The sequence below is a fragment of the Synchiropus splendidus genome, chromosome 6 (genome assembly GCF_027744825.2).
Source record: "Synchiropus splendidus isolate RoL2022-P1 chromosome 6, RoL_Sspl_1.0, whole genome shotgun sequence".
In the NCBI taxonomy this organism is placed as follows: domain Eukaryota; kingdom Metazoa; phylum Chordata; class Actinopteri; order Syngnathiformes; family Callionymidae; genus Synchiropus; species Synchiropus splendidus.
In genome coordinates this window covers 16,743,987-16,757,781 of record NC_071339.1, presented here as the reverse complement: position 1 = coordinate 16,757,781, position 13,795 = coordinate 16,743,987, and the positions used below count along the sequence as shown (strand labels likewise).

The 13,795-nt window shown below is 45.3% G+C and overlaps 1 protein-coding gene across 2 annotated transcripts in view; it reads right to left on the bottom strand.

The window, feature by feature from the left end:
• The window catches only part of LOC128760182 (chemokine-like protein TAFA-1), a 131,997-nt gene that overhangs the window by 8,004 nt on the left and 110,198 nt on the right, over positions 1 to 13,795 (bottom strand). For both annotated transcript variants that reach the window (XM_053867257.1, XM_053867258.1), the window contains exons 3-4: positions 11,828 to 11,968; positions 737 to 861 (exon numbers count right to left, since the gene is read on the bottom strand). In XM_053867257.1, coding sequence (XP_053723232.1) covers positions 737 to 861; positions 11,828 to 11,968 — 266 coding nt within the window. The remainder of the gene's footprint in view (positions 1 to 736; positions 862 to 11,827; positions 11,969 to 13,795) is intronic.

Genomic DNA, 13,795 nt, shown 5'->3' with positions numbered 1-13,795 from the left:
GTAATATTTGAGTTAATAACTGGAAAATAAAAACCTCTTTCCAAGATTAGACAGCGGAGCAACATCTACTTCTGGCGTTCCGAAGCGTGGCCTTCAGCTCTCAGGCAGGGCTGAATCATGACCGCCTCTGTTCCTGAATGTGGCTCAACTATTGTGAGTGATGTTGGACAGTCAGGCTCGACTTAACTAGTACGAGGCTGAATTTTCCGTTTCAGATGTTCCATCAATGCCGCGCCACGTTGATCAAACTTGTTCGTGTTTCTTTGCGGCAAGGACTGAATAAAGAGAGATGCATTCTGCGACTCTCCTTGGCTAAAAAAAGCAGCTGCGACTTAAGAACCGTCTGAAACCTTGGTGTTAAAGCCTTCACTCGCTGCTCTGTCCTCTCAGCGTCATTAAAATACAACACATTATCTGATCAACAGTGGCTCTTCACTGGGCCCCCAGTGTAAAGCCGGCGGGGCTCTGAGGGAAGAGAGCGGCGGTTAACTTTATCTCTGAGAGGATGGTAGCCCGAGGCAGAGCCGGTCGATTTGTTTACCACCTGCTTGATGTTTGTTCTTGAACTCTTCGGGGACTCTCGGTCACTTTCTTACCGAACACGAGTGTGGAGAATGCAACTCTTGCAACTATGAGTGCGGTGACTCTGGACTGGTGTCGGGGGGGGGGAGGGGTGCTACACATGCGACGTACGTGACGGGAGGTGAGCATGCCAGCGTGTCGTGTGACGTCTCACCCTCGTGGTCTTGATCTTGTTCCCAGAAGAACACATCCAACCGGAGTTGTCAGGCAGAGTCTTGCACTCCTCTCCCTCCAGGCACGGCTCCATCTCGCACCACCACTTGCCGATGACGATTGACGCTGGGCAGAGAAGACAGGCCCATTACTCAGCACTTTTTTTTAAATTTGTATTTTAAAGTGGAAAATGGGGAATTATCTTTAAAAACAGACAGATGCTCTGCAGTCACATGATCTCTGCATGTTTTTGATCAGTAGGGAGGAAACCTGGAACTCACAGGAGCTGGATTTGAACCAATAACATTTGTGTCGTGTGGTCCTCAATTTCAGGGTAATTGTGATCTTGTATTAAAGTTTTTGGTGTTTGAAGCACACACACATAGACACACACCCTGCTGTGAGTTGCACTCACTACAGCATCCCTCCTCTTCTCTCCACACGTCCCAGTGGGAAGTGCGATCCCAAAACGACCAGCTGTGAACTGGCCCTTTGGCTTCCCTCATGGATGTTTGCTTTCCATTAATTACCACAAGCTGCTCCTCGGTTCCAGCATCCACCATCGTTCACCTGCCGCCAGACACCTCAGCAATCGCACCCGCGCCGCGAAAACCACGTCCTCAGCGTTCATGACTCCATATTTCAGCGTTTTGGAGTCACGTTCGATTCAGCACTCAGCACTAGTCAGGAAGAGGTTTCCACGCCGGCGTGTGACTTCGACACGAGTCAGGTTGCTGCTTTAAGTATTGAGTCTGAGCGCTCAGCGAGGATTCCTGCTCCAGACTCCACAGAAAATTGAAAATGGTAGAGTAATACCTGCGAAGGAAAAATCAATTTTTAAATAGAAGCCGAGGGAAAGACGTTTATCGGGAGCGTGGAAACGGCCGGAGATTAAAACCCTGTCTGCTGCGAGCCGCTGAAAAATGATGCGGATGAAAATTCAATGATGTTTACTGTATATCATAAACTACTTTACTCTGAAGAGCGGCTTTGAGCTCAGCTGTTTAACTGTTGAGTGAGCCAGGGACTGAGAAACGCTAACACCTGTTGTTACCGTCTTTATGTCTGACCCACAGCAGAACAAAGACCATGTACCCATTTTAAAAAAACAAAGCAGCAGCTCAGAACTTAAGTAACAGAGGACTCAATTTGATGAGTCACAGCATGAAGATGTGGGGGAGCCGGCTGAGAGGACTCAACAGGAATAAGCGCACCGCTGATCTGCTGCCGTGATCAGTGGCATGCGGTTCATTTGGGGTCCTTGAAAACATTTCCCTTGGCCTCTGGCATGAAGTGCTTTATTTGTGGCGCAACATCATAGTTAACCAAAAAATACTCTTGACAAAAACTCTTAAACTTTACTCTTTACATGAAAGAAAGCTTCGCTCTATTTGATAATGAGGTAAATGGAAATAATTGTGACATTAATATACAAAAACTTTGTGTCTAAAGATGAAAAGTTTGTCAAATATGCATTGGAGTTGTCACTTCTTCTAACTTCTAAATAGCACACACTAATGTTGGGATGTCAGTGAACCAGCCGTCTTCGACATTTATGTTGTAGGGTTGCAGAATGTCTGGTAGAATGGTTGCTACTTCACTGTCATTCTCATACTCATCCAATATGACCCTGTGTGGACTAAGTTTGGACATCCCTGATCTGTAGTATGACAGGGTTTCAAGAGAGGAAGTCTGTCACGGTGTGTGGAAGTCAGGAGCGTCAGACACGTGTTGTACATTTCAGGTCGCATCAGGTCAGTCGACAGTGACAAGGTGAGTCGGAGGAATGATGGAGGTCACAGTGAGGTTCCTCTACTTATATATGATATAGACAGGCTGACAGAGGAGGTCTGTGAGGCGTCTCCATGAACAGCTTATGTGGAGAAATTCAGAGAGGCCAGTGGTGGAGAGAAGTTGTTCAACCAAAATGTTGGAGCTGAAGAAGATGAAGATAATCGACGAGGTACATGATGGATGAGGACGCGTAGGTACGGCCTCAGGATGATGATAACCTCCTGATGGGGAATGAAAGAAATGAACTCTCAGACACTAAAGCTGAAAAATATTTGTTGATAATTTGATACATATTTCTCACCACCGCCACAGACTTCAGTGAAAGCAGAATGCCAGTGTTGACTGCACATCACGGCTGAATGTGGTGGAAGAGAAGGAAATTCAAACACAGAATCTTCATGTCCTCAGCCAGGACTTCTGGCTCACGCTTGCCTGCTGGAGGGGAGCCATCCCTGGGCTGGGATCCATGCATCACTCTCCAGAAGCCGCTGACCTCCAACAGTCACTTTGATATAACTGCTCCCCGCGCAGTTGTCAGTGTGGCGGTCACAACCTTCCGTCCAGCATCAGTGAACTTTACTCTCCTGACTGGGAGAGGCCGACTCCTCTCCTCTATGGTCGTGTGCTCCACTTCAGCTCAGTTTTCGATGAGACTCCAGCAGCGACATCACGCCGTCTTGTCACAGAAGGAGGCAGGAAATGAACGCTTGATGCAGGAGGGTCTTTATTTGCACTGAGCAGAATGTGATTGATTAAAAAAACCCGGGAGTGATGGACCCTTTCTCAAGTGCATCCGTTAGCTCGGAGTGAGCGAGTCGACAGGTTGAGCTCTGTGACACACCGCAGCCAGGTAGAGGAACGTTTCAACACCAAGATTGATAGGACGATAGTTGAGTACTGTCAGTGTCGCTGAGTTCACTGCATATTAATGCTTGTTCCTTTGCTTTGTGTTGGTGGGAGCTAGTGGGAAACCTGAGTTCAGATAGTCAGACTCACCACTGGCCCTCATGCTAGGCTGTGTGTGCAATATTCTGCTGCACAGGGAGATCTGAAAGACCCAGTGTATGGCAGCACTTCTGGGACAGGAAGCTCCCCTGGCGGCTTCAAACTATTCGCTCGTGTCTGTCTCCATAATCACTGCAGCCGCGTGCGCACAATTACACGTGCTGACGGAACGTTTTTGTCTCCTCGTGTGCTCTCCGCAAGAACCTTCTGAGATTGCTTTAGTGCTGCAGAAAGAAAAAGGCTAATCCTTTGCCATACAGCACGACATGAAGGTCCCAACATTGCTGAGGGAAGAAGTTGGAAGCTCTGCAACAGACAGGTGGGAGCGGTAAAAGGAACTCGGAGCAAAGAGAAGTCAACAACAGTAACTGGTGACATCACCATCACATTACTCCGTGCACAGCCAGCACAGCTGGCACTGACACTGAGGCCATCACAGTGAACGCCGTCATAAAGCCTGACGCGCAATGTCATCATTGAGTACGATTTGTAAGTAAGATGTGCACACAGCCAGTCGTGCCACGCAATGTCACGGCTGCGATGACATTCTTCTTCTTTCAATTTTTATTTCTAAATCACCTTCATCAATGGCAGGAATCATTGACTACATTCAGCACATTTGACAGATTTAATGTTGGAGAGCGAGAAGTCGTTGAACATCGGTGCGTTCAGAGCACATAGCGGGACTCTCTATGTGTTTGTGTGCTAGATAATTCACTGCTCTGGCCTCCACTGACCTAACTTACAGCAACTGTCTAATAGTATTTCGGCTGCGTCTGGGGGAACTGGTGTGAGAAATCAACCAATATCACTCCATCAAATTGTCACTATTCATATGAGCCAGTTGGGCTCTCAACTGACCCGAACTGTACACTCACCGATCGGACATCATTCCGGTGCATAGAACGATCACAGCCTGTTGAATCATCCAGGACGGACGGTGGCTGTATCACGTGATCCTCTGTGTTGCTGTCACACATGTTGAACCTTAAGGATTTAACATTATGAATGGCAGCAACATGCCATGCATTTGTTGCTGTAAGTAATTGGAACTCACCTTATGTCCACATCCGACTTAAAATAACCCAAAACTAAAACAAATACATAGAGACATCTAAATCCTTCGTGGTGAAAGGGTGTGTTTTGTTTGCGAAACCTTTGGTCATAATGACATTTAGACAGTTGTGGGTTGTTTGATGAATGTTTTCCTGTGGCAAACAGCCTGAAAGAAAGAGAGAAAAGGAAACAACAGGAAGATCTCTGCGGCGGCTGAGGGTTTGATTCTCTCCTGGCAGGTTAGAGGTTGAGAGCGTAATCACATCTTCAACACCGAGAGACCTCAGCAGGATGTGACAAGGCAGAAGAGGAAACTTGCTTCACAATCATTATCTTCAACTTCAAGAAAGACTGAGGTGCTTTTTCCCCAGAATCTAACTGTTTTAAGCCTGTGGTGGAAGAACTGTGTGTGTGTGTTTGTCAGTGAAAGGAAGTAGTTGTTGTTGTCTTCAGCACTACATAATCTGGTATTCGGTCTTCCCTACATAATCATCCAGCAGATTCTCGGTCAGCAAGATGCTTGGTGTGAACTGGGACCACTGAATATGTCTTTGTGGAGTGCCACAAGGCTCTGCCTTTGGACCCACATATTTGTTTCCGATTGGTCTCGATTTGCAGAAACGTGGAATTCAGGTTTGCGGTGGGTCCCCTAGAGCAGGTTTTCTTAACCTTTTTGATCTCAGGGGCCACCTTTTCCAGAGCAAATGGGGCCAGGGCCCATTCAAGTAATAGAACTGATTCATGACTGTTGGTTTCATTTATAATCAATAACCATATTTAATCCACTTACATATAAACAAACCAAAACCTTGTGAAATGGCATGAAGCCATGGGATCATCGCAAAGATATTTATTTGTCATCGAAAAGTCCAACCAGCAGCAGAATCAGGTGCAAGTCATATTCATCAAATTTACTGAAGAAAAAAACATGCAAACTGTGAAGAAAGTTGGAAAAACTGAATACAATTCTGAATAAAATAAATATAATGAATATTCATGTCTGAATATTATAAAATAAAAATAATGTATTTTATTTTAAATCCAAAGAATATATGAAAGAAGTGTAAATACAAGTATCGCCATAAAATGTGTGAATTAATTTTCAAAACTGCTACACCAGTGAGTCATAAACAGTGTGTGCTGTTGGGGGGGCGGCATCACTTTCTTTAACAATTTTCTTTTCAAGAACTTCTCCATAGTTGTTAACTGTCACCGATTTGCAGCTGTCAAGTCAATTCAGTGACACACTACTGACACCATATGTGGCAAACTGAGCATCTCACGGCCCTAACGTCCCACAGGTGTAAAACACAAAACTTCCTATGGCCCTATGGTTAAGAATCACTGCCCTAGAGTAGTATTGACGAAACAGGATGTAACTACGTAGATGTTACCACCAACAACCCAGGATTTCTTTATCTGTAAAACCAATATAGCATAGCTTCATAAGATGATCAACGTTACTCAGGTTTTCTACGAGTTTAGTCTTGTAATAAACTCTTTTATTAATAGATTAAACTTGGATTGGCTTTTCTTCTGTGGTCACAGAAAAAAAGTCTTTCTAATTTAAATCTGTAAATTGTAAAATACCACCAATTCAATATGGAGAAAAAACAATATAATGCTGTTGTGTTGGAACTAGACAGTAAGAGACTTTCTTTCCACAGCAGCTTAGCACACAAATGAAACCTGGCGCCACATTTTCTCATATTCTGTTTTCCCTCTCGATTATTTTCCACCATTGTTCCACTCAAGGTGTGTTTGATTGACCGACAATGCGTGTGAAAAAATTGAAACATTAATCATCCTTCCGCTAAAGCGGTGCTTGTGTGTGTGTGTGTGTGTGTGTGCAACCCCCTGGATGTATCTCAAATGTACCATGACAACCTGTCATGCTCGGCGCTACGCACCCGCGGCCAAACAGAAGGGTTCATTCCCCATCAGTGATCTGCAGCGAGCCGGCATCTGCATGCGCCTCTCGCTGAAGGAGTTCACTGCTACACCGGCAACGTGACTACACACAGTGGTAGCACGTGCGCACATTAGGACTGTTGAATGAACATTTTCTCTGGGTGTCTTTGCACATGTCCGTGGCGAGGCTAAAGGCTTACATGTGTCACACGCTGGGATAAAGGCAGCGGTGCGGTGTTGAGGGACTAATCTCAGCGCTCATGAGTGGTCAGGCGAAGGCTGAGCATTTGACTTGTTAAAAGGGATGCTCTTCACTACGAACCTCGCTGGACCTGACACATCTGGGACATAGTTCTAGGTGTCAAAGCGAATGATCAATTCCCACTATAATGTGAGGCAGACGGCCCGCTGAGTGTCCAAATCCAAGCTGGCACCACATCCCTGACAATAACCACAAACAAGCTTCCACCAGTGTTGAAAACAGCCTCTTGTCTCCATGAGGGAGTAAATATTTGTCTTGGATTCTGACGCATGAGTCTGAGTGAACATAAATGTTTCCGTCCTCTGACCTCTGGGCTGAAAGGCTGCAAAGCTTCACCAGTACATCACTTCCCTTTTGTTTTCAGGTCACACAATGAGTGGGAGGCAAAGTAGGTTTCCCTCGAGGGGAAGAAGAGACGATCTGGGCTGCAGCCCCGTCCCTCATCTGGAGGGAACATTAATAAGACCCGGGACAAAGTTTCATCTGGGTGTTGAAAAGTTAGCCACAAAGAAAACACAGCGCTGACTCCCCAGATCTTGAATCCCTCTGGACATGGAACTTAACTCCAAAGGTCCAGAACACAAGAAACTTGCCAGCCAGCCAGGAGAAACTTAGAAATCAGCACCAAAAAAATAACTTCTGGTCAAAACATGACAAACTAGGACACTGCAAAACAAGTTCAGTTCAGCCAAGGCTGACACGGAAAGACACTACAGAGTGAGTGTCCCAAAATTCCTAGCAGTCCAAAGCGACTTCAGCACTTTCATTCATGAGATGAAATAGCTGAGCTATAAGACAAAGCTCTCCACTGACCGGTGGATTTCTCGTCTCACCTGACATTGTAGTGACCCATTGAACAAGAGCCTTCTCCGCCTGGCTCTCTCTTACAGAGAGAAGCTCAGTCATCTTGGAGAGACTCAGAGTAGAACCTCTGCCCCTCCAAGAGGAGACAGCCTTGACTGGGTGGAGGCCCCGGGCAGACCTACTCTTGAGCAATGATGTCTCCTGGTTGTTCTGGAACACCTCCATCTGGGCTTCTTCACTACTGCTGCTGCCCCCGCAACCTAGCTGCTAGCTATGAGTTCAATTAACAAGTACTAGACTTCTTTTGTGACTACAGTATTACGTCTGACGTGTATTCCATCAATACCTGCCACACATACAAACAGCTGCTCTGTGTTCTGAGTGGTGTTGAGATCCAGTCATGCTTGATACTCCAGTGTTGCTGCTCACTGACTTGTCGTTTCCATTTTTATCACAGCTTCCCTCCTAAGTGCCTGTTGATCGATGACAGCCAGTTTTCCCACACCCAAGTGTCAGGAGCTTCCAACACATGAGAGGGTTTTGTCAGTAGTTCTCATCCTGAAGACAAACCCCTCTTTTGCGGTTTGGTTTGCACAAGTTGTAACACAACCAGATATAGAAGTTTTTTTTTTTAATCTCTTCACTCCATTTTCAAAGAAGGATTTTCTGAGAAATGAAACTGTTTCCAGGCGACAGTGTCCGCCACAGTTACAGGGTTGAGCTCTCTCACATGAGGATGTGTCAGATTTTTCATGACTGGCAGCCAAAGTTCAGTCAGCAGAGAGCAAGTGACCCAAAAACACAGCAAGCCCAGCTGGTTTGTTGCTTCATTTCTGTTCAAACTTCTGCGTTTGAAAGTGGCCGTCAGTCTGTTTCTCAATGATGAGGACTTTCATTAATCTGTGGCCAGGAGATTGTTTAGAGTCTCAGGAGTCTGAGATGAAGATACATCGTCATTGTGACAACCTCAGTACTGAGTAACTACAAAGGACAGGATTAGGAATGCACAGAGGAGCACAGGCTGAAGTTTGCACATAAAGTTAGGGAGGAGAGACGGAGTTGGACCGAGGATGTGGGAGAGGAAGTGAACCAATGACGTGGACGTGAAGATGTGACTTGATTGTCAAAATAGAAAACAATAAAATAGGCTGAAGAGTAATGGCACCATGCCTTTATTTGCTTAAAATATAATACTTCTCATTATGTATTGTTGAATTTTACATTCATTTTATTGCAAGATTTTCAATTCAAACTACAAATATTGGAAGTACTTTTTTAAGTGGTGAATCGCTCACTAAAACTGTGCTGTGTAACAGCACTTCATTATCAGGTTTTTCTTCCAATATCACTCATTCAGAGGATCAAAAAATAAAAACCAAAAACATTAAAAAGTCAACTTTATAAAGACAGAATGCAGCTACTGTAAAAGCAGCGAAAGATTTGGACCTGCACCTCTGGGTCAATCAGGTTTGTCGGAGAGCTTCAAGGCTCTCAGAGCTGAAGTTAGCTGATGTTAGCAACGATCACGATCAATTTCTTTTTCATTTCACTTCTTCTTCATGATCAATTTCTCATTGTGTACATCACCATAACGTCTGAGATCCGATGGGAGTGTTTAATCCCACGCGTGTGCTTGAAAACACGCTGAATCTTCAGCACCGTTGCGCCAAAAACACGTTGCAGTCTCTGCTCCCAACAGCTTGTCATATGTAATCGCACCTTGACATTCACCCCTACATTCACCAGTTGCTTATACCTCATTTGTTGTCAACATACAGTAAAGAGGGTTGGAGAAATGTGAATCGTTCATTCTACCAGGACTCACTGTTCGCTTGTGTTATTCATGAGTAAACATTTCAACAGCAGAAAATAAGCAGAAAAGTTTCCTTCACTTCATTGAGTAATTCAAAGACTCCTCACATGATCATTGTGTATCTAAACCCATCTGGACACCTGGTGTGTCAGCCATTTGTTAAACTGTTGAATAAGGATGTTATTTTGCGGACAGAAATGAACTCCTCGAACTGTCAGTGAGCTATGAGGAGCAACACAAAGCTGCCACTGAATTACATGAGGTAATAAGATCAGTGAAAACAACAAAGTTTAGAAGAATGAGCTTTGGATTCCCTTTCTATTCTCTATTATGCTTCTTAAAACATGAGAATTACGGCTGAGTAGATTCAGCGTCATTGTTAGTGGTCAAAACGTTTTACGGCTAAACACGAGAAGATGTTCTTGTGTTTTTATGGTGATGTTTTTGAACTCCAAACCAGCATGTGTGGAGGTCTAGCTCAGTTTTGGAGAGTTTTCATCAGACACTCCGTCTGTGTCATCACTTCTCATCTGTATTCCAGGGTCTCCTCGAGTGTCAGTTGTGGCTAACCAACCCTGTGACGCCCACTCAGCGGAGCTGTCTAACCTTTCATGTAGCATCCCTCATAATGAGGAGACTGCGAGCCGCGTCTTTGCGAGGGGCCAGCGAGTGCGACGGCTCCGATCTCCAGAGAAGGTACAGTAGAGGTGAAAGGCTGGAGTGTGAAGAGCAATCGTTGAGCTCCATGGCTGGAGGAGGGCATCAGTGTTCTGCCCCAGCTGGTTTGTGACTTCCTGTCTCTCTTCTCCCGCCGTGGCGCTGAATGTTTTTCTCAGCCGAGGTAATTCAGGTGCACTCGCCTGGAGCTTCCCTGACTACTGTTTATTAGTTATTCATTCCCTTCAGCTCCAGACGCCTTCGGCAATGTGATCCGCAACGTGCCTTCTACTCAGGTGTTCGACGCCCCGACTGGATCTTTCGCATGATGCCCGGCAGCAGAGTTTTACCGCACTCTCAACCGCTGGAAGTCTTTCTATCGCAGTTTTCAGGGAGAGGGTTCATCGAAACATGAATGGCGTTTGATTGATGCGCGACAAGTCTGGTTAATAATTTAAGTGGAGCTGCTGTGCTGAGAGAAGCCTCTTTGTAGGTCTGGATGTGCGAAAGCCTTTCATGGGCAGGTTGACTTCCATCATCCGATGCCTCAGAAAACACACGCTCACACACAATCTCCATTAGTCTCCTTCTCTGCCGTGCGTCAGCTGTTTTTACCATCAGACGACCACATCGAGTCCAAAAACAGCAAACAACTCAGTATTATTGCTAATGTTAGTATTGACCAGACAACAGGGGAACATGTTCTGACAATAGTGACCTGACAGACTTTGTATCCCCTCAACAGGATAAAATGCTAACACTCATTTGACGGCCCGTGACCTTTGATAGTGTCGATCAAAAACTGAGGCGGAAAACTGAAACACCAAAACAAGTATCAGGCGTTTGCTTTTACGGCTGTCACTGTGTCAAATCAATGCAGTAGCAGCATGCTACGAACAATAAACCGAGAAACAAAACTATCTAAGATATTTATTTAGAACTTACTTTGCCACATTCATAAATTATAGAGACCTGAGAAAGTGCATCAAAACATGCATTTGAACATTTCTTCACAGTATTAGCACAGCAAAGTGCACTGAGAACAAGTGCAACTCCTGAGGATTATAACTAGATTTTGGATTTTGTTTGGGCCAACATCCGATTTCAGCCATGTTTTTTGGTGCATCACAGCAAAATATTGGTGATGACAATCTGCATTTTAAATGAAGGTGAGAGAAGATCAAACCCATCAGACAGTTTCAGAACGCTGGATGAACGTCAGATCTACTTTGTGGGATTTCTGATGGAGATGTAAAAGCGGATTTTAGCAATCATCACAAGGGTCAAAATCATGAAAACATTTGCGATGACAAACACATTCTAGCACTGGGGCGGATAAATCAGATGTCCCTCTCTCTAAAGCACAGCATTGCACTAAACCTTTACATTTCCCTGAAAACTAAGCAATGAAATGGGCAGCACAAGAGCTGGATTAAAATGTTTCAAATGATGGCGTGAAAACAAAGAAAAAAGGGTCTTGTGTAAATGATAAAAGCTACATATATGTCGTTTTTCGTTTATTCAACTCCTTATTTTAAGTCAAAATGGAAGAACCTGCTATTTTTGATAGCTGTTTTAACAGTTGCAGAGCAGAATTTTTCTTGACCAACAGCATTAAATGGTCCAATGGCTTGTTAAAAAAGAAAAACATTCTTATTTTGCATTTGCTGGTCAGCAGTAATTTTTTTTAACATAGGTGGCAAAACGACTTCAGTTTAATTTAGTTTAATAATCGTGTTTTTATGAGGTTGGAATAAACTCGTAATGTGTTGAATCTTGACAAGTCTCACCATCCACACAGGAGGGTTTGTTGCGTGTCGTCCCGGCTACTTTCCCCGGCAAACAGGAGCACTTGACCGTCTGCGAACGCTCCTCGATCCGGTTCTTGTTGCAGCACCGGTGCGCTGCTATCACCTCACATGTCCCGCCCTCTGCAGAGAGAACAACGAATGGCAGGTCAGGACACGATTTCTCACAGATCAGGCAGGAATGACACGGGAAAGTGGATAGCATGTGCCACAAATTGGCCCTCGAGGCTCGAACTAAGCCACGTAACTGCTGTCACACAATTCACACTCACTCAGTTTCTTCTCAAGCAGGTCTGCTGTTTATAGTGACTCCCACAAGTAACCATTTTTGCCTCTGCTATTTAAGTGATTTCTCGGCTCTTCCAACCTAACTGGCGTTTTTCTGAACGCACAAATCCAGCTGTACTTCAGCCGAGCACAGTTGTCCTCCAGATAAATCTATTGATAAAGGAGCTGATAGGTGGAGGACGTGGTGTTCAGTTGGGGCAGAGGCTTCTCTGTGTCACAGCTATGTTCGACTGGGAGGAGGCCCTGGGGCAGACTCACCGGAGGAACCTGGAAAACATCTGGAGGAGGTTTCTGTGTAGAGAGAAACCTGGGCATCTGCCCTTTAGCTGGCAAACATTCGCGGTCCTTCCAGACTCAGACGTCGCCCGGTGTTAATCTCATTCTTTCAGCTCATTCTTTCATATTTTAGTGTAAGAACGGAGAGTGCAGCCTGGGCATCTGTGCTTAATCTGCTGCCCCCACGACCTCACCACTGAAAAATCAAACTCATTGAATGACACCTTCCCTCCCGAACTTCTAAGCTAAGTATAAGAAGGTCATAGGATCACCAGCATGTGTCTGATGACATGCTGATAAGGAACGAGTCAATTTTGTTTCTGGTCTATTTGAGCCTTTTTCCTAGTGAGTTCTGCCACCTGCTGTTCTAATGAGCACAGTGCTATCAACGATATATCAAATGCCATAAAAGGCACAAGATTGCATTGACATTAATAAACCTAGGGCAACAATATTTGGTAAAAATAGATCACAATATAATTATTATCTTAAGCGCCATCTGGTTCTAAATGATTTAGCTGAGTGACCGAGGGATCAAGCTACCATGGCGTAAGAGAACTCCGCTGAAGCACGGCAGAGCGATGGCGGCACTTCGCCGCCCTGCCTACCACCATCACTCACTCCTGTCAATGGTGTCGACACGAGAGTGAGATTTTAGCTGGAAGGATAAGAATAGCTATGTTTTTCTTAAAGATACAGATGAGTCTGAACACACTGTTTCAGTAATAAGCTTCATCGTTCGATTATTCTGCCTCAATGTCGAAGAGAAACTCCTCCAAGGTGCTTTGACTCCGGAAGGATGGTTGGATACTGGAGACAGGAGGTTGCGAAACTTGACGAAGCGGGTGTCAAGCCTTAACGTGCAAATAAAATACGGCGCGTGCCCATGGCAGTAGTGGGTCAAACAAAAACAATAGAGAGCGTCGCCCTGGGGGGTGGGTGGGAGGGCAGGGCTGAGGGACACTACGCTTGAGAGAGGCAGGGAAGGGAAGAGCTAGAGGACAAGGTGTGTCCCACTGCCAGCGACGGCTCTGCCAGTGAGTAATGACGGAGCCACTGGAAGTGCCCTCTTCACACAATTATAAAGCGAGAGGCTAAAGCAGCCAACGGAGCCGGCGGAGAGAGGCCCTCCATCACCGTCTCACCCTGTTCTCATGCTGCAGGAAAACCCCTTTATCTTCTCCTGACAGGCACAGAAACAGATACCAACAATTAAAGTGGATCTCATCCCGGGACGAAGGAGACGAAAATAAAAGCTGCTCTTATCCTGCCAAATTCTGGACAAAGAAAGACGGACGGGCACTTTCTGTTCCGTCTTCGTTTCATTTTCTCCGACGCTTTGAGTCGACACAATGGCTTGCGCTGGCAGAAGTTTGGGCGTGTGAC